The sequence below is a fragment of the Paralichthys olivaceus genome, chromosome 8 (genome assembly GCF_024713975.1).
Source record: "Paralichthys olivaceus isolate ysfri-2021 chromosome 8, ASM2471397v2, whole genome shotgun sequence".
NCBI lineage: Eukaryota > Metazoa > Chordata > Actinopteri > Pleuronectiformes > Paralichthyidae > Paralichthys > Paralichthys olivaceus.
This window is the reverse complement of record NC_091100.1, coordinates 11,089,047-11,114,092: the sequence shown is the minus strand read 5'-3', so window position 1 is coordinate 11,114,092 and position 25,046 is coordinate 11,089,047. Positions and strand designations below refer to the sequence as shown.

The window sequence follows — 25,046 nt, the reverse complement described above, 5'->3', positions numbered from 1 at the left end:
GTGCTGTCAGCGAGGACGGAAGTAACCTGACAAGTCACGAATATTCGATCAACTCAGAACACAGTCTCAAACCATGTGCAGTTTTTTACTCCAACACAGATTACTATATTTGAAAAAAAGCATTTTAAAATATAAAATGTCTTTTTCTTCAGATTTTTTTTTATCTCATGTTTTACTCACTAGGTTTTATTTCAAAACAACTGATTTTATGTTCATACTTCCCCATGTAAATTAATTGTTGTAAAATACTTTGAGCTGCATTTCATGTATGAAAGGTACTATAAAGTTAATTATTATGATCATTGTTAATATTGTTATTATCATATATAATTGTTACACGTGTTGAGGACACTGATAGAAATTTAAATAATATTGATTATATTGAATATATTTTAATGTAAGGAGCACAAAACTAAAGACAAAAGCTGATGAGCTTCAGACAACAGTGGCGTATTCTATATTAATACACGGCTGAAACAAACAATTCACGAAAGTGGAACAAAGATGAAACATTCAATTTCCAACCAAGAGGAAAAGTGAAGCAAACAAAATAAAGAGCAAAGCTTGTAACTCTCTTAAGAGTTTGTTTGAGTAATAAAGAAATTTATAAAAAAATAAATTGTAATGATATAAAACCTGAGGTCAGTGCCTGACATTCAGTAAATTGAAAGTAAATTGTATTGTATATATATATATATATATAATTATAATCTGTTCTGCATGGCAACTACAATATGCACATTTATTTTCAGAGCTAAGCACAGTGAAAGTGGCAGAGGCACTTCATCCAATATGAACATAATTTTTAGGGTGCAAGAGTTTCCAGTGGAATGTACCTTCAATTCTATTGCCTTGACTGGGTGCATATACTGCATTTATCACATGAAATACAAGATTCAGAGTGTCTCACCCGGGGTATCACGAGATCAAAGCCTCCAGACATCAAGGACAGACACAACGTTTCTGTGGCCATAAACATTTTCACACACCCAGCCCACTCCTGCTTCCTGATCTTTGTCCACAGATTGAGATTCAGGAGCAGGTTTGTCCCTGGAGCCGTCACCTGTCTGAACACTGCCCACCACATCTGCCTCACAGCCCGACACAGGTTTTACCTGTTCCTACTTCAAACACCACATTCATCAGCCTAGTATCCTTCACATTGCTGAGGAGATTATCATTTTACAGTAATGATTTAAGAATGAAAAAAATGGCACTTCCAGAGTGGTCCAAGTTTCCAACACTTACAAATATCTAGACCCATTAATTATCCACTGAGAAAAGAGAACATGCTGAAAAACACCCTATTTTTCAATGTTGAAAAATTCCTGAATCTGCATCAAAATTAAACAAAAGAATTAAAGGTTCTTTCTCAGGTCATCACAACCCCCTTCTATCATGTAAATCAGTTTTTTGTTACAAACTACCAAACAAACGCAGAGAAAAGGCAATGGTGGAGGTAATAAGATCACACTCATCCACTTACTTTATTTAGTTAGTAATGCATTATGTAAGCATATATAGCTGAGAACTCTTGCAGTTTTTTTTTTGTGGGATTTATCTATTTTATGCTTGACTTATTGTTTGACAAATTTCGCATGAAATACATAAATGTCATTGATATCTAATACTAAACTGTAGATCCTGCAAAAAAAACCTGCGTGGAATCTGTTTAACACAAACACAAAAGCTCTTAACGTCTTATTTTCTTATTCTCTTTAAAGTTGTGAATAGAATTTGGTCAAATGGGAAAGAAAAATGATTGGGGGGGTTTGGAGAAACCACAACAGCGACCTATTCCAAATCACCTTCTGTTCTCAGTGTCGTGTTACACACACGACACTGAAGGCTGCAGATAAATGAAAGCACAAGTCAAACCCCCATGCTGATATGATATTACATGCTGATGAATACATATATAATTTCTGACTTTCTCTCATTCACGCACACACAAACACGAAAAAGATCATGGAAGTGTTGGAGTGGATGAAAATTCCAAGTCAGCAATATTGAAGTGTGAAATCGTCTTCTGCTCACCAGGATATTTTTAATTTACCATCGCCACTCACATGTTCATGCTCGGAAACCCCACCCATGTGCACTCACACACACATACACACATGAATCTATATATGCACTGTCTCTTTCTGTGAAAGACAAACTCACCATGTTAACACTGCGTGACTGCCCATGTGATGCTCATCCTTGTCCTCCATTTCATTAGACAAGGGGCCGTGTGAGCTATTCTGGGAGAGAACGGTAACTTTGTCGGTCGCTCGGCTCTAGGAAACGTCTCTAATGGCAAATGAGACCTTATGGCCTCTTCCTGTTGCCATCCAGCTCCCTTACTTGTGGTTGTCACTGCCTGTGTGTATGGAGTTCATCTGTGTGTGTACCTGTGTTTTTCCACGCATGTTACTGCGTGCACACAGACCAAACAGGGTGTGATCTATCACTCACAGATCCATGAGAGTGGCGCACAGCGAGGGATGAACACGTTAGTGTCAGTTGCAGACGAGGGAGACGGGCAGAGGAGAGGAGTGATGTGACCGTTATCGATCCTGCCTGGTAATTACAGCACGATTTATTACCAGAGAGGGAGAGGGGGGAGGCTGAGGGAGGAGAGGGGGGGGCATCAGGGAGAGAAGGTATCATATTTAGTTTGGGGTTGTAAGTCAGGTTTTTGGCGAGAGTGAACAAGGTCAGTGAGAGACACAGATGGATCACTTTCCCCCTCCCTCCCTTGAGTGCTGTGTGATCTGATCACTGTTGCGCTTTCTGACATCCTCCTCCGTCCTCTCTCTCCCTCGCTCAGTCCTGTCCTCTCTTTTCTAAATCCTCCATTAGATGCTGATTCCATCCAACACAAACAAACTGTTTGTTAACCTTTCCATTGCACAGCGACATGTCTTTCATGTCAGAAGCATCATCACTTGTTATCAGGGCCTGAGACGCAATGTTAATATGATATGAAAGGTGCACTCTGTCACTACAACAAGCCTGCCGGTGTTGTGTGGCTTGTAAAAGTGTGGGAGTGTTGGGTTGTTTACAGAGTCGTGCGAGCGTTAAGCATGATCTTGTGGTTCTGTGTTCACATTTATGTGTCCATAGTGTGCCTGGATGTGTAAAGATTCTTTGTTCTTGGTGGTGGACCACATCCTGTCTTTCAATGAGTCTCTGAGAAAAACACACACGTACCGAAATACACTACTACGATCCTAGTTCTCATATGTCTGATTGAACTGTTTATGTTTTTTTTCATGACCAACAACTGTTTTGCAACAACTCTGGCCTAAATGCTCTTAATTCTATTACATCAACACATCTAACCTGAATGGTACATACATCCGCCAAGACCCAACATTTCCTAAAGCTGCACCAGATTTTACACACTCATAGATATCAGGTTTTTTAAATCAAGATCCATGAATTATTTTCTGTGAAAATGATAATAATGTTGAAAAATGCCCTGCCTCACAATGTCAAAGAAAGTGTAAAGATATTGCGGAATGATCCCGACTGCACCAAAAGTTGAATGGCCTGACACATCCATCCACCAAGTTTTGCGTTAATCCCTTCAGTAGTTTTTATGTAATCTTGCTCACAAACAAGCCAACAAACAGACAGGGGTGAAAACATAACCTCCTTGGCGGAGGTAATGATCCATAAACATTGTGAAAAGATATTTTGAATAAAAAAGATTTAGGGCCAATAAAAATGTTTTGAAACAGACACGGTGTGAACATGCACAGAAACTCTGTTATCTTATTGCTGTGAGGCGACGGTGCTAACATCTATACTTTTATTCATTTGGTGCCGCTGTCTCTGAATACTTTGATTTCTTTCTATCAAAGCAATGCATCGTGGGTCTGCCATGTGGGATGGATTACATTAAAGTCAGAAGTTTATCCAGGATTGTCAAATGAAGAACACAGTTGATATCAGAGTATCGTCGGCTGGTGTGCATTGCTATGGTAATCCTGCTACTGGCAGCATTCCAGTCACAGATTGATTTTTGGTCAGGTTATTCTATACACTAGACTCAAAGACGGAGGGAGAATATATTCTCCACTCTCTCTCTATGTGTGTGTGAGCATGTGTGTGCTGCCGTGCATGTGTATCTTTAGCCTTATCAATCTGTAAGGGCTGTATTGATTGGCCAAAAGATATTTCCTCTAATGTGCTCGCGGATGAGGAATGGGAGGGAGGAGGTGAGGTGGGGGGGCGACAGCTTTCACTTAGCCTCCGAGCTCTTAGGAAGAACATCTATCTATCAACGTTTCCAGGCACGGGGAGGGGTCAGGAGTGGGTAGGAGCAGGAATCATTAAAATAGCAACAGCATCAAGCAGCCAACACACCTTAGCGCAGCTCGAGCATGTTGTTGTTTACACTGTGGGAGGCAAAGAGCTGATGCATCTGTGAGAGCTGCAAGTTTGAGCAATAGATCCTGTCCTTTGTGGGAACAGCAGCCAGCACAGGAGAGTATCATTATCAGTGCGAGGGCTCAGGGTCTAGTATATGTGCTCAGTACAAGTATATGCAACAATCTGTCCAATGTTTTGTTTTGTTTTTAATTAGGGGTGGGGGGGTTGACTCCTGGGATGATGCAGCGCTTCGTGGTGATAATGTTTTTCCCTGCTTTTACACCCGAGCTCCATTTGCTCTCTTCAGGCCTCTAAAATCGCAGAGCCATCATTTAGCTCTCAGCGGGGAGAGAGGAGAGGGGGAATCAGTCGCTCCTCCTCTCTTATCTCTCACTTAACAAAAGCCTCTGATGAAGACAACAAGCGTCTCCCTCTGCCTCTCGCTCTCTCTCATGCTCCCTCTCTCACTCGTCTCTCGCTCTCCTCTGTTTAACAGGCAGGGAGCTAGTTGAACATGGCAGCTCTGACACTTTTCACATCTCCTGTCCTTTGTTGTGCGTGCTCACATGTGTGTGTGTGTGTGAACATCTGTGGGTGCCTTGTAGTGTCTACCACAGGCTTGCTCGTGTCTCCTGCTGTGTTTGTGCTTTGTGTTCTTGCACCATGGCCTGTGTGTCAGTTCATAAGTTTGTATACTGTTTGTGTGCATGTACACACACACACATGAACACACTCTTACATGTGTGTGCAACGTGCATGCATTCCGTCGTACAGCTTTTTCAGGGGCTATTGTTTTGTTGTTTGCAGAGTTGCCATAATTATCTTTTACAATTAGGACAAACACACACTCTGCAGCCTGCACTGTAGCCTGTGTGCAGCTGTCTAGTTTTCATCTCTGGCTTATTGTTTCCAGCTAGCTCCATAGCCGAAGTGGTTCTTAGCTTGTAATTTGGAGGAAATGGGTGAACAGCCTCTCTAATTACACTTCACCCACTGACACTAATTTACATACAAACACAATCGCACTCCAATCCGAACCTTCATTATCTCTGGATTCCATTCTGTAGGGCATGATATTCTGGCTGTTATATTTCATTCAAGCTCTGTTTCGCAGGCACCACTGCTAAGTCATTACAATAACTGAGAGCCACAAATAGAGATGTTTCCAGTGATGAATATGAGCCGAGAATGTCTAAATTACTCCAACTAAGAAGAGATGAAGTAAAAAAGACATTGAAATTGGTTGTTTTTCAGGCTTCTGTGATATTTAAGTGCATTGTGTGTGTGTGTGTGTGTGTGTGTGTGTGTGTGTGTGTGTGTGTGTGTGTGTGTGTGTCTCCGTGCATATGTTTGTGTGTTGCCTCCATGTGTTCAAAGTGTAAATTAACCTTTAAGTTTTGGCTGAAGCGTCGCTTTCTGGAAACTTATAAAACGTCTTTTAAAGGCAATGCTGCCAGGTTGGGCAAAGACGCACCTACTCTCTCTAGCGTACCATTAGCTGTCCAGCAAAGTTGAAGTTTGACGCTTGGATGTCTTTTGTCACCATTACCTCTTTGAAGCGTAATGAATTCTGCGATAGTTGGCTCAGGAAGAATCCACAGATTGGAGCTTTCGTTTCCTGGGGATGGAAGGACGCATTTTTTGACCACATTTGGGGGGAGTCTTCAAAATGGGTCGCGCTGCTTTGACACATCCGTCTTTAATAGCAGCCTCTGAAGGATGCAGCCCCTGAATTGAGACACAGCAACAGACTTCGTACACACACACACACACTCACACAGACGACATATGTAGGTTGTCTAGCTATGAGCGACTACTTCAGTAGCAGCACACACACTTCTACAACAGAAATGTTGTATGACGAAGAAGTCATCTCAACCCATAAATGTACATCTTTTTATACATTTGGTAATAACTGCATTCATGGATATCGTCAGAGACCAGTCATGTAATTAAGTTTACAGTTTAAAAATCACCTTGAAGTGAGCACTATCTCTTTAAAGTTGGATGCAGCTTCAACAACACTCTCAGTGAACCTGTTTGTCTTATACAAATTAGACATTTTCTTCACACTTGTGGCTCCTTTTCTCTCTCTCTCTCTCACACACACACACACACTGAATCAGCTCTATTGTAAAGCCATTACAATGTGAATGAGGGGCCCACCAGCTCCATTGAGATGTGTGTGAGTGAGTGTGTGTCAGTGCAAATGGGTTAGAGAGATTGATGAACTAGTAGCGAGGGGAAAGGGGGAACAGCTAATCAAGTTAAAACACTGCATGATTGACAGGCTGTGCTCGGGTGAGTGACACTCATCTGCACGGGGCCTGATCCGTGAGAGTGAACCTGCATGAACAAGTGTATGTGGAATACTTGATCATGAAACGTGTGTGAAAATGTGTTTGGTGCATGTTCCTCCTCCCTGTGCTGCTGCTGCTGCTGCTGCTTTATCCAACAACACGCGCACGGAGCTGGAGAGAACCAGCAAGACGCGCCATTAACTTGCACCGGTGCGTATCCGTGTGTGACATCCCTCATCCGGCTAACACCAACTAACGGGCCGTGAGCCTTTACCGGGGCCCCGTGATCGCTGATGCCCAAGAAAGAGGCTGTTTGTGTCAATCAAACCGAGACGCCTCCCCTATCTCTCCCCTCTCCTCTCCTCTCCCTCCCTCGGTCGCCTCCACTTGTGTAGGCACTCTTTAAACTGGAGCGTTTACGCACGGCACTCAGTCGTTCACAGACGAGCCCGGTGCTCCTCCGTCTTCTCGCCGCCTGATCTCCACCTTGGAGCGCAGGGATAAGGGGACGAGTGGGCGCAGCGAGAGAGAGGAGAGGAGACAGCGGGGGGAGAGTGGAAGAAAGAGGGAAGGAGAAGAATGGTGAAAGGGGGGAGGAGAGCGGATCATTCCGCCTGGCCGCCCCTGCTGCTCTAGTGGAGGGTGAGGATAGAGGGAGGGGGCGAGAGAGAGGAGAGAGAGAGAGGGGGGAGATGGCACAAGGCTCCGGCATCCAAAACACACGGGAGTGGTGCGCCACCGAGACCGGAGACCCGGAGCCCACCCGAGGCAGCGTCGCGTCCACCGCTCCGCCGGCACGCCTACTTCCCGCTCGGCAGCGCCTCATCCTCGGCTAAAGGTAAGAGGACGAGTCGGTGTTTGTTTCTTCACGGAAACTTCGGTTCAGCTGCAGGCGAACGAGAGAGGATGGAGAAACTCGTTAGTTTCACAGGAGACTGAACGACACAGACTGTTCACTGTGAGTTTAGCTCCAGACCTCATTGTTTATCTATGTGAGACATGCATATTTTATAATTTATAACAATTATTTTTAGTATACACATTTAGATTTTCCTTTTTCTCATTTAGTTCTTCCTTTTAAAATGCCTGAAAAACTTTTTCATGTTGCTCTGCTCACAATGTTTCCTAAAACAAGATTTACAGACAATGCATACAGAAGTGTGCATTATTTATGACATCATTTAGAGTTAAAGACCATTTCTTCAAATAACAAACCAAAACTTCCATGTGGCAATTCAATTCCAGCGCCCTCTTGTGGCTCAGAACAGTGGGACACATGCTATGGTAACAGGCTCACCCAGGACTCACCTTGTGTGTCAGACATAGTTGTTCACCTGCTTTAAAAACTTAAAACACAAGTTTGAATTTAATCATCTTAGCCCATTTTAAGATTGAGTAAGTTTTCTTGGCAGATGAGACAATATTGTGTGTAATAAAACTAATAAAACCCATACGAATGCAGTTTATATTCTTATTGAGGGACCTCCATTGGAAAAGGTAGAAACAAAATTTCTTAAGAGTTCTTTTACTCCTCTTTTCTCATTATCCGGTATCACATTTCAGGTCTATGAAGACCGGAGTCCCTTCTCTGTGACCTTCTCTGTGCGTGTGAGGAACAAGCAGAGAAGGATGAGGGGAATGTGAGGAAAGACGATTGATATTTGAGCAGACAGAAGGGGAGAAAGAAGGGTGCAGAAAGATAGAGGGAGAGAGAAAGATGCTGTGGGATCTTTTCTACTCCCTGGCTCCAGGCACATACATTAAGATGCTAATCCTGGTCCTTTTTGTCTCTTTCTATAATTCATTGCGTTTTGTTCCTCTTCTCCCTGCTCCTTTCTCTCTGTCTCTCTTATTCTCATAGTTTTCTCTCTCGCTTGCCATTTCCTCTGTACTGTCACGGGCTCCCCCCTGATTAGTGCTCCTGGCAAAAGGATTCCAACTCTAATTTTGTGGTATTTCAGATGATTAGGTTCAGAAATAGGACAGAAGTGCAGAGAGTATGGCACAATTAGAGGAATTCTCTGTGGAGCTTTATGGGACTGATTAGTTGAGCTCCCATCCACCTCTCCACACGGCCATGTTAACGCACAACCAGCTGTTGTTTATTTGCGAGGATTGACTTTTGTGTTGTGTTTGTGCTTTTAACTGTGATGTCATTTTTTTTGTGTGTGTGTGTGTGTGTGTGTGTGTGTATGCCAGAGGTTGGATAAGCCCCAAGGATGCAAGTTGTTTTCAATCAGCTCTGTAGTTACCAGCTGTGCCCTCACATTCCCCAGGGTGGTACAACCTAGACACACACACACACACACACACACACTCACACACTCACACACACACACACACCACACACACAGAGTTAGGCAGAGAACTAATGCACACTCTTCAACCTTGCCCAACACATTCACTCTTTCTTCTTTTCTCCTTGTCCTCTTTCTCTGCAGACATTCATCATCACTCGCTCCATATCTGGGAGTGACTCCTCTTTCGTGAAGAAGAGTTTGTCGTCGACCGCATTTCCTCAATGAAGACCTTTGTTCCCCGACATCCGGTGCAGCCCCCTTCTCCATCTGCCATGGTGACATGACGCACTCCTGAGTGGCTCAGCTGCTTTCTCAGACACACACAGACAATCTCTCGGGCTCGTCAACCACCTCCTCGGACTCGTGCAGTTGCTCCCAAACCTTCATCTAACTAAAAAAGATATCTCCTCCGCCCACGCACAACCCCTCCACCAGTTTGCGATGACGGTGGCCGTGCGATTCCGCCGCCACTTACGTCGGCTTCTGCTTCTGCTGGCCTCCTGCTGTCTCCTCTCTCTCCTTCTCTCTGCTTACTTTCTCTTTACGAACTCCTCTCCTTCCATGCAACTTGGACAATCTTCTGAACCCGCCTGCTCCCAGCCCCTCTCCATGTCTCCGTACCGCCAGCTCCCATATCCATACCCACCCAACCCACCTCACACGCATGTCCACACTGACCCAGTGGTGCTGGTGCTGGTGGAGTCCCAGTACTCCCAGCTGGGCCAGGACATTGTGGCTATATTGGAGTCAGCACACTTCCAGTTCCGCATGGAGATTGCCTCAGGGAAGGGCGACCTTCCGCCGCTGACGGAAAAGGGCCGTGGACGATATTCGCTAATCATTTATGAGAATCTGTTAAAGTATGCACATGCAGACACATGGAACAGACAGCTGTTGCATCAATACTGCACTGAGTTCAGAGTGGGCATCATCGGTTTCTACCGTTCCAACGAGAACTCCCCTCCTGTCCTCAAACTCCGAGGCTTCCCGCTGGTGTTAAGGACCAACCAAGCACTTTGGGACTGTTGTGTGGTGTCTAGCTCCCCCCTCCTCCACCTGACCAAGCCTGGCACAGACAGAGGGGCCTTACCTGGGGAGGAATGGACCTCCTTCTCCTCCAATCACTCCACATACCAGGCTGTCCTGCATGCACGGGCCAAGGAGGGAGCAGGGGCAGGCAGCGGTGATAATCCAGGGCCAGGCTTCAGTTTAGGCCTCCAAGCCACCGTCGTACAGGACATGGGACTGTATGATGGCGTGAGGAGGGTAATGTTTGGTCAGGGACTGGGCTACTGGCTCCACAGACTCATCCTGGTGGATGCCATCTCCTACCTCACAGACAGGAAGCTCACTTTGGGTCTGGACCGGCACATACTGGTGGATATAGATGACATTTTCGTTGGGAAGGAAGGGACACGGATGAACGCCAAGGATGTGAAGGTATTTGGAGTGATGGGTGTGAGATAATGTGCATTAGAGAGAGGGTGGGATAGAGAGGATGAATTAATGTTGGGTCAGTGGTGTTAGATCAGATATGTCACTCTGCTATCAACATGTAAAACTGTCACTGATGGTTATATTGAATGGTATACCTGTAAGAAATCAGTACAGGGTGTGTGTGTGTGTGTGCGCATGTGTGTGTGCGTGCGTGGGCATCGCTCTGCCTCCACCTCCTGTCGGCATAATGGACATGTTTTTTTCAGCGTCACAGACCCAGAGGCTTAGCTGCTAATAACACCCACGACTTGTCTACAAAACAAACTCAAGAAGCAGAATATGATATTAGTTTGATGAGGCGGTCGAGGGCGATTTGATTTAGAGAACGTGTCCATTTTCTAATGCAACCATCACATCGGTAATGTGAAGTTTTCCATTACTTGAAGTCTGCTAAAAATCTATCATTCACAAGTTAGTGCATCAACATCACCAGTTAGAAATAATCAATTTGTACTCAGTCAGTGCTGGTTATAATAATCATTTCTGTCAATAATTATTTCTATTATGAGAAAATGCTCCCAGTAGACACCAGACCTCAGAGAGAGGCTCTTATTAAATGCTGTGAAATAAGTTATACACACACAAAGTAAAGGGGATATCAGATGACTGTATACCATGGAAAAGCTTCAATATAAAATCTAATTTTTTAAGGTTCTAAAGGTTTTAACTCAGTATAATATTATCGAATATTGAACATTAAAATAACGTAAACGGCATTTTATGTATCATCTAAAAGTCATGAGAGCTCAATCCCAGCATTATTAGCCATTACAGTAGTGCACTAAAGTAGACTGGACATAAATTACTTAATAGGTCTGAACTTTTTTTATTTTTCTATTTAGTCAAAATACATTTTAAAAATGAAGTAAATGAATAAATCGCATACAATCTATTATTCCATTACTCTTCTTGATGTTTCAGGTTTTTGTCCTGGTGGCGTTTCAGTATTGGTATCAAGATATTTACGCAGGTGTCATCACAAAGCAATAATTTGTCTGACAACACTAAGTGATGTTGGCCGTGTAGTCAGGAAGATAAGGGATGTTGACTTACTGCACTGGAAGTCTGCAGAAAGTAAAGACTTTAAATGTTGTGTATTTAAATAGATTTCAGCCCAGGCATGCGTTGACTGAAGGGGTTTTTGTAAAAGCTCATGTGTGCGTGTATGTTTAACGTCTCTGTGTTGTTTACTAAGTGCATATGTGCTGAGGATACAGCGAGAGGGCATTTACCTCGAATGGAGCTTAAGCCAGAAGTAAAGAGGCCATTTAAGGGAGCAAAGAAGTGCAGTGAAAGAGAAAGAGAAGAGGCACGAGAGAAAGAGAGAGGTAGTGAATGAGCCAGTGAAAAGATGAATGGCACTTATTCCTCTTTTCCCACGTTCCCCCTCTTAGAGAAACTAAAGGAGAGTCACCACGCAGGCCGCCTCTCAAGTCGTCTATTGTTTCAATGCACACTTGCATGGGCAAACACACACAGCACACACACACACACACGTGCACACATGCAGACAGACGTGCACCTACACACACATACATAGAGAAAGAGACAAACTTCATTTCTGTGGTTTAGTGATATTTTTCAAGAGAAAAAAGTTTTGCCGTAAAGATAAAACCCGACAGCTGCAAAGAATTTTGTTTGAAATCTGTGGTCACATTCTCTCACTGCGTCGTCACTCTGAGCAATTCAAGGGAAACAAATTGGGTTTGGTGGGTTTTCGTGTGTGTGTGGTAGGACTGTAAGACAGGTCAGATTTATACTGCTCTGTGTTGATGTGCGTGAGCTCAGACTAAACGCATCTGCCTGGCTCACTGGATGTACATCATAGGAAAGTGTGTGTGTGTGTGTGCTGTGTGTTTGTGCGTGGGTGTTTTTTGAATCAGTACTTTAGATTAGATTGTCACTTTCTGTCAGTGGCTGACACCCGTCCCATCAGACACTGGGTGGAAAAAAAAGATGAGCCACCTGTCTGTGAAACTCTGGGAGGGGGAAGAGAGAAATGGTGAAGCTGAGAGAACAGGAGTGCAGCGAGTGGTCAAGTGGAGAGGAATTTCACCCCTGAATATAAAAGATTCTCGTATCCAAAAAGGATGAAGGAGTCTATATTCACACACAGTCAGAGAGTGCACACACATACACACACTCAGGCACGTACAAATTCACAAAAATGAGCACACACACGCACTCTCTAGTTTGAGTTTTCATTTTAAGTTTGTCTGACTCCTCAGCTTTGTAGCATAAATATACATGAGGAAGAACCAGTGCCATAACAGAAGGACAGGGAGATGTGGATGGAGAAGGCAGTAAGAGAGAGAGATGGAGAGATAGATGGAGAGAGGGGCAGAAAAAAGAGAGAGTGATGCCATTTGACACGCTCACTCTCCTTCCATATTTCTACTCGTGCTCTCTGCTCCAGGATAGTTGGCAATCACAGAGAGGAAGATCTAGAATAAGAAATAGAAGAGGAAGGAAAGGAGTTCAAGGGTGAGGAGAAGGGAGGAGAAGGTGAAGTGTGGTGCTCGGGGGCGGGGGGTTGAAGGAGCAGGAATATGGTGATTTGTACGAGCCGTCCCCTCAGAGACGAGGAACCTCATGTAGAGATGTCGGATTACACTCTAAACGAGGCTTATTTCAAGTGACGAGTGTGCACGCATGTGTAGACTCATGATCGTGAGCACCAACCAGTTTATTTCACTGTGATCTCCCCTTAAAGTCTTTTATCTTTGCCGCGACGCAGGAGGTTGTTTGATTAGTAAATCACGTCAGTTCGTTTTCAGAAGGGCCCATAAATGGAAGTATCTCCCCCTCTGGCAAATGTCATTGAAAAGCTGTTGAAAGGATGACTCATGATGACCAGGCGTCAAATATACATCTAGCTCGGGGTGAAGGTGGCAGCTGAAAAGATGGATCTTTGTGTCATTAAAAAGATGATTGCTTGTGGGAATTCAAGGAATTATTAATCATGAAAGAATGATGTTTCCGCAGAGGAAAGTTGAAGCAGTTAAATCTGTCAGGCCTGATGGTCTTTATGGAGTCAAACAAGTAAAACTTAAAGTTTGATCAGAGTAGTTGTGGTTCTGTTTTCATCTGCTTTTATTTGTTAGTTTGCAGGATTACACAAGAAGTACTCAACTGATTTCCATGAAATCTAGTGGAGGGGCTGGAAGAGACCCAAATCAGAAGAACCCAACAGCCCCCTTATGAAACCACATTTAAATACACTAGATCCAGATTGTTATTTGGATTTGCGTCAAATTGCAAACACTCCATCCCTTCAAATCTAATATGCACCAAAATGTTATGGGTTATTTCCTGACCCCTTCCACATCCAAGTTTCATGGTAATCCATCCACTTTTTTGTGTAATCCTGTTCAATAACTAATTGCAAGATAGACAAACAAAACAAAAACATAACCTCCTCAGCGTAGGTAAAAATCAAGTATATCTATATCTCTGTATTATTCTAAATATTCCTGCTCTCTCTTATGCACAGACACCACAGCACAAAGAATAATTATGAATGACACACAAACAATGTGAAAATGTAAATCCTCCTCTCATCCTCTCGTGCTCCAGGAGCAGCTTATGTGGAACGCTGCATCAAAGTATGTAACAGGATGTGTTATTGACCAATTAGTAGGACAAGGCGTTTGCAGTGCCACTGTTATAAATCCCTTCTTACCTCTGTAAAGCCAACATTCAATCTCCTCTTCTCCCAGAGAGAAGAAGAGAGAAGGAGTACGACACAGACATAGAGCAAAAGAGAGAGAGGCCAATTATAATGCCACCCTCCTCCTCTCTGCACTCTTCATTAGACTCACCCCACGAGTTCATCTGGTGACAAACAATACCTACACCCCCCTCCTGTCTGCGCACACACTCACACGCACACACACAGCTGTATTTCCTCTATTAAAATGATTCACAGGGAGGCTCCCCGCCGATGACATTTCTCAAAATGAGGGATGATGCCAGTCAAAAACTGCCATCACTGACGCGCCCGTGTCGGTGCTTGTGTTTTTTAATTCATGCGTGTAGGGTTCGCTTCTCTCCTCTGCCTTGGAGTGGTCATTAGGCGGGTGTCTGATTCTCATCTTCAGATCCCTCTTTATCACCTCCCCCTTTCTCCCTCTCCTTCTCCGCTCACCTTCCTCCTCACCCCCTCCTCGGCTGAGTCATTGATCACTATCTCCGGCCTATTTGTATTCCTTCATAAACCCCTCTCTCAAGTCGTTCTCACTGTTTTCCTTCCCATGGTGCTTTCTGAAACCGTTTCATCTGAGTTGAGAGGACACACAAGTAGGCTAACAATGATACACCCCTTTTACACCAAAATCAGCAGGTATACACGGTGTGGCATCTTGTTCAATACAAATGAACAAATCGTTGTACAAAAATTATATCATCAATCAATGTGCATCATCACGTCACGCAGCGTCACCTACAGAGGAAACTTTGCCTGTATAGTGGGTGATATGTTTCCATCGCTGCCAGTTGGAGCCGTAGATGATAAAAAACATTTTCTACTGCAGAGTCAGAATGCCAGTTTCCCATTAATTGTCAATGGCGACCCACCACTTTCTAATTTCCCCCCTCCAGTTTCATTACTAACACATTTTTTTATGCTTCTCGTGATAACATAGGAGATCTCTCACTTGGTGTCTGCTTGCTCCCGCTGTCGTGCTACCACAAGCTAACGCGTGCTTGCAGTATGGTCCATATAGTTTTTACCGTCCACACAGAAAGTCAGAACTCATAGTTTCAGTGCAGTTCTTTCCTCAAGCTCAACTTTTGTCTTTTTACTTGTCACTTGGAATCTGTTGTGCATGAGAGTAACCTTTCTGCATATGCAGGTGCAACCATGTTACAGCCAGAGATTAAATTTATTCTGTGGGATTTTTGACCAGTGGAAAAGTATATGTGGAAGCAAAAACGCAATCAGTTTGCACTTAATTACCATTTTAAATGAAGCTATAGTAGCTCAGTGAATACTTCACATGACCCCTGAATCTTTTTGTGTTATGTGTAACTTCCCCCCATGTTTGTATCGGCTTAGTTTAGATTAGCCGAACCTTTGTCAATTTTGCCTAGTTTACATTGTGAAGATCCACCCCCTTCTATCCCTGCAATGGAATAATTGGAAAAAATTGATTAAATATGCTTTTCCACAGACGCAGTGGGGCAATTTTTTTTTGTGCAAATTCATGACTTTGTTTAATTTGCCAAGTCAAATAATTACTACTTTCATGTGGCCTAATAAGCCATAAAGTTCTATTTTGCCTCTGAGGAGAGAACGGAAAGCCTGTTAAACATATTATCCAGTGAGAAGGTAGTGATTTTACATACAGAATGACTTCACTGCACTGCAGAATGTAGGATTATGAGTGACTTTAACAGGTAATTGGGTGGGGACCTATGAAATGAAGAGCAAATGTGGAGGTTCAATTGTTTTTTCATGTGCTGATGATCACTTTGTCTGGAAATGACCTAGAATTGAAAGAGAAAACGGAATTACACAATATGGGAAAAGTTCTGACGTCACTGAAGGTTTTCAGCTTAGAACTCAGTAATTTATTGTGCAGACCTACTTAGAGTTAATCTTCAGACCTAATTTAGTGTGATGCATATTAAGTCAATGCAATTGAGCTCATTCCATATCCGTTTATTACTTTGCCAAATGCTATTACAGAAGTAATGAAGAAAAGATAGTTGAGAAAAGAGTTGAAAACCAAAAGAGAGATGAAAAGGGAGAAAAGGACGCGGCAGCAATCAATGTTCTCCTTTTTTAATTTGTCAGACGACATCATCCACTTAATACATGGCAGAGGCCGGCACCTCTGATAAGGAATTAGATTTAATCTCTGTCTCTGTATCTTATTTTGATTTTCTCTACAACCACTCATCTGGTGGACTTCAAACGTTGCAGCTGCGGTTCCGAGGACAGAAGCAAGTGCACAGTGACGTTTCTTTCTGGATGAGAAAATTGACAGTCAGAGATTCCACCTTTTTTTCCTCCGTTTCAAACTGTAAACTCAGCTCGTTCGCCTTTTGCCATGGTAACCACAGTTTTCACAACATCACCGATGACATCACCAAAGGTCACGCTCCACGGGCTCTCTGCACTGGTGGGTTTTTAAAACAAACAAAGATGCAGGTGGAGCAAGGATGACAGAGGAGAGCTGGGTACTCTGCAATCACCCCCCCCTCTCTGATGTGAACAAATGAAATGATCACACTGAGCCCTGCAGGGGGGAGGAAGTCTTACAGTTACACTATTAGAAAGAAAAACAATGAAATTAACATGCACTACAAAAAAGACAATCACTGCAGCGTCATTGCAATGAACACTCTAAAGAAAGCATCCGTCAAAAAGAAAATGATCCTAATAACTTTTTTGTCAGCACTCTTGTTTTTACTCTAAATTAAGTCGGAGAACGTGGCAGCGCGCCACGCTTTTTCTGAGGCAGGTTTTTTCTTTTTTGTGGTCACAGCAATCACTGAAACTCAAAAGCCTTGAGGGGCTGCCAAGTAGAATTTAGTGTTAAGTGTAGCAATGCCAAAGCAATCACAAGTACCTTGGATCCGTAAATGCAAGTGAATAGATGAATTTGTGAAATTCTCCATATATATATATATATATATATATATATATACACACATATAAAAGCCACGCTGACTGGAATCTGACAGGCGAGAATGGAAGGGAGACAGAGAAGGAGAGAGTAAGCAAAATGGAGACTGGCATTAACTGGCAAAGTGCTCCTCCTGCTCATCAAATAGAGATGTCTGACCCAGTTAAATTGCTGGCCTGGTGTTCATATTACATACACATGTAGAAACAAACATGTGCACTCATGTAGAGAAAATCACGAGCTTTAACCTGCTTTTCCAAGAGACTTTAAACCCTGCAGACCTCGCATACATCTCTTGCTTGCCTCAACCTGCCCTCACATCAAAATCCTGACCGCAAATAAGTTCTTTTATAATTACTTTTGTTATTTTAGGTCTCCCAGGCAGGCTTAATGCTGCGAGAAGAAAAGAGAAAAACAAACTGTGAACAGAGTGACAGAATGGGGATATGGAGGAGAGGTGGTTGGTGTAAAGGGTTTGTGAAAGGCAGTGAATGCCAGCTGTCCAGATGCCTGTCTCCCATCTGTTTGAACCCCAACATCTAGTTGGCACATCCTCCACTTCTACCCACAAGGACACACACACACGCACGCACATATATGCATGCATGCACACACACACTGTCGCTTTCACACACACAGAATCCAACTGGCAGTGCTTCTGACACCCGGCAGCTGTAGGATTGGGCAGAGAAATGAGGGCTATCACTAACAGTTAATCCCATTGTGTGTTTACCTTCATCGTCAGGATTGTCGAGATCTCTCACATGCTACATAGTCCCACCTCCTTCTAATCCAAAATCCTCCCCCCTCTTCGTTCTTATGAAGTATCTCTTGCGGTTTAAAACTATCTTCAGCTCTGAGCTCAGTATCCAACGGACAGATTGGATACACATTGCTTAAAGCCCCTCCACCCTCTCCGCAAGATCTGCTTCCGTTACTCTCTGAGAAAACTGCACAGGGACTTCATTGTCCCGCAGAGTCGTGGTTGTAACACATGTTTTCCTGCGAGATGTCTACTCCCTTTTTATTGCTGGGCATTGAATTTACCTGCAGTTCTTCTTCCTCATGAGGATCCACAGTGGTGCCACAATTTTCCCTGACACAGTGATCTTAAGAATGTATTCTGATGTGGTTATTACCTCCGTCAAGGTTAATGCTTTCACCAGTCATTGGTTTGTTTGTTTGTCGGCAGGATTACACAAAATAGATTTCAGATTTCCACAAAACTGTTTGGAAGAATGGGACATGGGCCAAGAAAGAAGCCATTACATTTTGGGGCAGATCCAGGATTTTTTTCCTTCACTTTCTTTAACATTGCAAGATGCTGTGTTTTAACATTGCACCCAGGGAATAATACATTTATCTTGATGAAAGAATCTGGCATGTCTAGGGAAACAAAAAACACTAAATAAAATGGAAATGCAATTGGACTTTAGGTTACTGTGATAATCTGAGGTTCACCAGATTAATAATTGTATTACTTTCTAAAACCACAGATCTAACATCAACACCCACTTCCTGCTGTAAGTCGATCTGCAGGTCAAGGTTATCCTTTAAAAACCACAACAGACTGGTGGAGTTCAGAAAGAGAAATGGTCGCTCTCCTTGATCTCTGATGTGTTAGATTTGGAGTGACTTGGGAAAACACAATTTCTTTGCTTTTTTGTTGGGCAGGCTTTGAATTTCCAAAAACATACTTTTGTGGAACAATATTTACTGAATAAGTAAATGCAGCAACAAATGCAGTTCCAAATGGTTCTTGGTGTAGTGGCATTAGAGGTGATAAAATGTTGACTGTTGTAATTAAAAGCAGCTCGGTGTTATCACAGCTGAAAACAGAACAGTCAGGCCATTGTGTTTTCTGCTATTGATGTTAGGTAGCAGAATACAAATGAGGTGTTTAAGCTAATATACTGCACACTTGGACACACACCTGTGCCAGCGTTTGCAGATAGCAATGCACACGTTAATAATGCATTTCGACCAAGTGCATCGGGGAGTGTATATTGAGTTATAATGCAAAGCACTCAGCTACAAACTTAATTTCAATTCTAAATCTTTGTATGCGCATGTTTGTGTGTGTGTGTGTGTTTGTGTGTGTGTGTGTGTGTGTGTGTTTGTGTGTGTGTGTGTGTGTGTGTAAGATGTAGAGGATGTCGTAAGAGAGGAGACAGGGGATCAGATTAGGGAGCCGTGCACATCTGTCAGCATGCAGCCATCTTCAACACGATTAGATTAGAGATAATGAAGACGCCCCATGCATGTGTCTGTATATTTGTTAGTTTTGGAGACACACACACACACACACACACACACACACACACATACACCCAGACACACAGGAAGCGACACACAGCCTGGAAGTGACTCCCTGCTCTGACATCAGCTGCTCAGGTCTAGTAGATCAGGGAGGGTTCTTTAGGATCGATTAAAAGCAGCGTGACAAAGAGTGATAACAGAGATGTGACATGAAGCTCAACAGAACCACCCATCAGTTTGAGACGCACAGAGAATATAAGACTTTCACAAATAAACAAAAATGTTTGTGCGGGAGAAAAAAAGGAAAAGTGCATCGATAGCAGTAAGATGGGGGTGTGAGAGAGGAAGAGCACAGGGAGAAAAGAGTTGTAGAGAAAGAGAGAGCGATCTCTCCTCCATGCTGCTTCAGCCTTCCTTTCAAATTAGAGCAGCCCCGTCTCCTGAGAATGTGACATTTTCACGGAGCAAGAGCGAGGGAGAGATGGAGGTTCAGAGAAAGAGAGAGGGAGGGACGGAGGGAGCGGTGGAAGACAAATGTGGAAGGTGGGGGGGGGCTGCATGTTCTCAGAAGTGGAAAGATGGAAGTGTAGAGGGCGAATCTGAAAAAGGTGAAAGAGGGAGAGAGAATGGGGCATGGGGGGGTTTCACTTGGTAACGTTAGGGATGGATGGAGAGAATGATGAGGAGGGAGGAGTGTGTGTGTGTGTGTGTGTAGGGTGGGGTTATTAGTCCACCCTCCAGAGGCTACTAATGCACTGACCTTCATTAACTGGCATTACTGTTGGTGTGTGCGACTGTGTGCGACTGTGTGTGACTGTGTGCGACTGTGCAACTCTCTTTAGTTAACACTCATTACAGAGTCTTTGTTTAAAGGCCAGTAAACTAATGAAGTCATTAAATAAGTTGAGAAAATCCTGATTCAAGTATTGAAACCGGTGAGTGAGGGAACGATAAGGACGGGAACGCTTGGGGAAAAAAAAATAGAAAAATACGGTGACGCACATCGCTAAAGCATGCAGGTGACTGGCTGCCATCGTCAAGCCGAGATGAGTAAACACACACACACACGCACACACACACACACACACACACACACACATCACTGTCTGAGGTATAGTTCCTCTGATAGTTCTCGGGGGAGTTAGAGTTCGCTTAAATATACAACAGAGAGACATAAGACATGAATCAGACAGATCGGGCATTTATCTGCAAGTGTAAGTGTAGGCTGGGGAGAGATGAAGCTGATCTACTGTCTGCAGGGAGGTTAATGTGATTCTGTCACTAATGTCACTATCATCTATCTGTCTATCCATCTATCTATCCATCTATCTATCCATCTATCTATCCATCTATCTATCTATCTATCTATCTATCTATCTATCTATCTATCTATCTATCTATCTATCTATCTATCCATCTATCTATCCATCTATCTACAGGCTCTCCTTGATATTCAGAAACAGCTTCGTGCTCAAATCTCCAACTTTACCTTCAACCTTGGCTTCTCTGGGAAGTTTTACCACACAGGTGAGTTCTGTTTATATGCTTTAAACCCCAATGACTACTATTGTAAAACCTTACCATAAAAGTGTTTTGTTGTATAATGCAAACTGAAGGATTCCTGCCTTCCTTCATTCACTTCATCTGGGTTTATGCAGACTACTAATTGTACAAATAGTGGAGTTGAACGTTTTCATATAGGTGAGTCCAGGAGAGCACAGGGTGGAAGACTCTGTGTGTGGGGTCTCTGTCTCAGACATCATTTCACCTGAGCTTATTATGGGCCCCCCAGACGGTACCTAGGTGTGCACCAAAGGAAGGGATGACGAAGAGGATGAATAGATGAGGGAGGGAGGGAGAAGAGGATGAAGAGATGTTGGTGGGATGAGGAAAGGAGGGAAAAACAGAGGAAGGGATGAGGGTAGGGATGAATGTGGGAGGAAGAAGAGGATGAAGGGATGAGGTTAGGGATGAGGGAAGGAGGGAGATGAGGATGAGGAGATGTGGGTTGGATGAGAGAAGTAGGGAAAGGAGGATGAAGAAATGAGGGAAGGAGGAAGAAGAGGATGAAGGGATGAGGGAAGGAGGGAGAAGAAATGAGGGAAGGAGGAAGAAGAGGATGAAGGGATGAGGGAAGGAGGGACAAGAGGATGAAGGGATGAGGGGAGCAGGGAGAAGAGGATGAATGATACATCAGTTTGGCACGTTGATTAGAGGTGCGGCTGAAGCTGCAAGTTATAAGCCCACCTGCTAGTTCGTTTCAAATAGAATTAAATATAACACTTCATGAAACTTAGCATAACATGTCATATATGGTGGTGTCATGTCTATTTTCAAATGTTTAATTGTTAACAATAGAACGTTTATTTCTCAAAGATCATGCACAGATCCAAACATCGTCAGATCTAATTTGTTCTCATGGTGATGAAGGGTGAGGATGAAACCTATTTCTATAAACTGAAATTTTCACATGGACATTTTTTAGCAGCTAGCACAATCCCTCAAAAGAAAGATGAATGTTCTTACCACTCAAATAACATGGATCCATCTTTAGAATGGATGTATATCAAGATGTCACTTGACTTCAGTCTGAGTCAATGTGTTTACTGTATTTAGAAGAGAAATCGTGTGTGTTACATGTTGACACATACATATAGCTACAAGCAGTTGAACAAAATGTTTAAGGTTTAATATGAAGTCATTATGTTGACAGTGAAGATTCCCATCATACATCTGAACATATCGTGCTGAGTATGCAAGCATCTGTCGTCCCACTATTCACACTGTGATATTAAATAAGACTTAAATTAATTGCTCCTGTACAGTATGTTTGAACAGAACTTGTTTTGCCAAGATTTAAAAAAGCCTCTACATTATTTAATGCAGATATAATCATTGCAGTAAATCTATTGTGTTCATTTATAGCACAAAAAACATTTATATAAATTACATATAAAGAATTACACAGGCAGCAATAAACAAATGACCAGATATGATTTACTTAAAAAAAAATGAAAGCGTATATTATGTATATTACATATTCCTGTTTATCATCATAAAATAAGGATTGTTTCAATCTTGTACTATCTCTACATTTAGAGTGTAATATACAGGTGTGCTTGTTCGGCTGTGACATGCTGCTCTACGTTCTCAGCTCTCTCACGGTTCCAAGGACAGATTTTATTGATTTCAGTTTAAGTGTCTAAATCTGCAGCAAGAGAACAAAGAAGTTGGACACACTGGAAAATAAAAAACAATAGAGGTGAGTTAGAACATGATTATAATTAGAAGAAATCTGATATCGCCATGGCATCGCTTCTTATCACCATGGTATCCGACCGCCACCTTATTTAGCAACACGACCTGAGACAACCCAGTCGCTTAATGATGTACTGAAGCTGTGTGTGACTGAACTATGTGATGCAAACATTTGTACATGTTTCATTCTTTGTCCTTTTGTGTTTGTGTGTTTTCCTGTGTGTGTGTGTGTGTGTGCGAGCGCAGGCACGGTGGAGGAGGATGAGGGAGATGATTTGCTGCTGAAGTATGTGGATGAGTTCTGGTGGTTCCCCCACATGTGGAGCCACATGCAGCCTCACCTCTTCCACAACGAGTCCTCCCTGCTGGAGCAGATGGTCCTCAACAAGGAATTCGCTCTGGTGAGATGGATGCACACTCGCATGTGGGCACATTTCCCGCAGCTGTCTTCTCTGTTGCTGCTTTCTTCTCGTTTGTCCCCTTTATCACTCTCACTTCCCACGGTTACATTTTTGTCTGTTGCTCTTTTGTAATGGTTATGTTTGTTTCTTTGCCGTGGCAGAAAACACATGATGTTCATGTGAACTCTGGGAATTCACGTCCCATGTCTTAGTATTTTGGAGTCGTGTTCAGACGACCGTAGCCCTATTATGCAGATTACATGTTTTGTAAATGCAAATTAGCATCTACAAATTATTTGAGTGAAAACATACCCGCTGATTTGACTGGTGGAAAATACAAATTGTGAGGTCTGCTATTTTAACAGCGTAAAATGAGAGAATCATATTTCTTTCTAGGTATTAGGAGTCAAAGTCCTATATAGCTAGTCAGGCAAAATGATATTATTTCATCGTCGGTTTCATTACATAGAAGAGAGTTAAAGAAATAGAGGTGGCTGAGTGTCCCTTCAGTCGCCTCCATCAAAGTGGATGAATGACCCCACTCAGTGACCAGAGGTGTCATATGTTGACATATACTGCAGCCAGTCCTGGTGAGCTAACATTAGCTCCACGGGCTAATACTAAATTGGGGTCTCCTTTTGTTATTTCTCTGTATTCTTTGAATAAATATTCACTGTGTTAAGATGTTAAGACTAACATTTGTTGACTGGCTGGTTCCCACAGTTTACCACAGCTCACAGACCTCACATCTCTTCTTTTGTCGTCCTTTGGTCTTTGTAGCAGCAAGGAAAAACCTAAACTCTTTTCTAAATTATTTGATGTACAAAATGCAGCGCAGCAGCATTTAGGAATAGTGCCAGGACGGTTTTCAATTTGCTGCCGGCACTTTCACAGCGTTTGTTATCACCCAAAAGGGGGTGAAGTTATCCTGGCGACACGAAAGTGACATATGCTTGCTCTCATCTGTGGGGACAAAGTTTGTAAAGGACAAGTTTGGATCCATATTGCAGCAGAAAAATGTACTCGTGTTTTATCATAATTTTTAATTTGCAAATATCTGCCAGAAACTCCTTTTGGTTTGATATGACGGATGTATTTAGATGATCATGCTGCAGTTCCCCGATGAGATAGCATGGAGGAGAGTTTTATGTTTTCATTTTCTAAAACTAAAATGTCAAGTACCTCAGTGGGGGATGAAGGGCTTATTTTGACGGGGACACATCTGAGCCCCTTTTAATCTGAAGTCCACAAGGTTGAGAGCTTTTGTTGCCATGCTCTGCTTGGTTCGGACATATGTGTGTGTGTGTGTTTGCGTGTGTGTGTCAATGATTTGTATGACCGTGTCCTGTCACACATACAATAAACCGAGGGGGGTTGGTGGTTGTGGCTGATGCGGTTGAAGGTGAACGTGCTCATAAAGTGTGATCCCTAACCTCTATTGTACACACACATACGTATGCCAGTCCCTCATCCCGCTGGCCGCCGATGCTCAGTTTTGACAGTGTGTGTAGGTGTGTGTCAGAGCCAAGGACAACACCATCAGTCTGCGAGATGTACCCAGCAACCATCCACCCTCACACACATGCTCACAAACTATATATATTTTTAATTTCCAACCTGAAGGCCGACATCATAACAAACACAACACAGACGGCGTGCTTCTTTGACAAGGTCACACCGTCTGGCTTTGTGTGTTCATCATGCCCTTTGCAAGAGTTGTAAATGTACCATAACTGTTTTTTGTTTATTTCAATAACCCTCGTGTATGTGTCCGTGTCCGTGTCCCCTCTCCAGGAGCACAACATCCCGGTGGACATGGGCTACGCCGTGGCCCCTCACCACTCAGGCGTGTACCCGGTTCACCTGCAGCTCTACGAGGCCTGGAGACGCGTGTGGAACATCCGGGTCACCAGCACCGAGGAGTACCCGCACCTCAAGCCCGCCCGCTACCGCAAGGGCTTCATCCACAACAGCATCATGGTGAGGAGACGACGCCGTCAGTCACGGAAAACATCACAGCACGTGCACACATGC

General features: G+C 43.2%; 1 protein-coding gene across 2 annotated transcripts in view; it reads left to right on the top strand.

The window, feature by feature from the left end:
- Positions 1-6,981: 6,981 nt before the first annotated feature.
- ndst3 (N-deacetylase/N-sulfotransferase (heparan glucosaminyl) 3) overlaps positions 6,982-25,046 on the top strand; it is a 42,096-nt gene continuing 24,031 nt past the window's right edge. Inside the window, exons 1-5 of one of the 2 annotated variants that reach the window (XM_020100506.2) lie at positions 6,982-7,503; positions 9,107-10,405; positions 20,793-20,880; positions 22,858-23,012; positions 24,807-24,992. In XM_020100506.2, coding sequence (XP_019956065.1) covers positions 9,407-10,405; positions 20,793-20,880; positions 22,858-23,012; positions 24,807-24,992 — 1,428 coding nt within the window. In that variant the 5' untranslated portion in view covers positions 6,982-7,503; positions 9,107-9,406. The remainder of the gene's footprint in view (positions 7,504-9,106; positions 10,406-20,792; positions 20,881-22,857; positions 23,013-24,806; positions 24,993-25,046) is intronic. The other variant, XM_020100507.2, reaches the window with a different exon arrangement.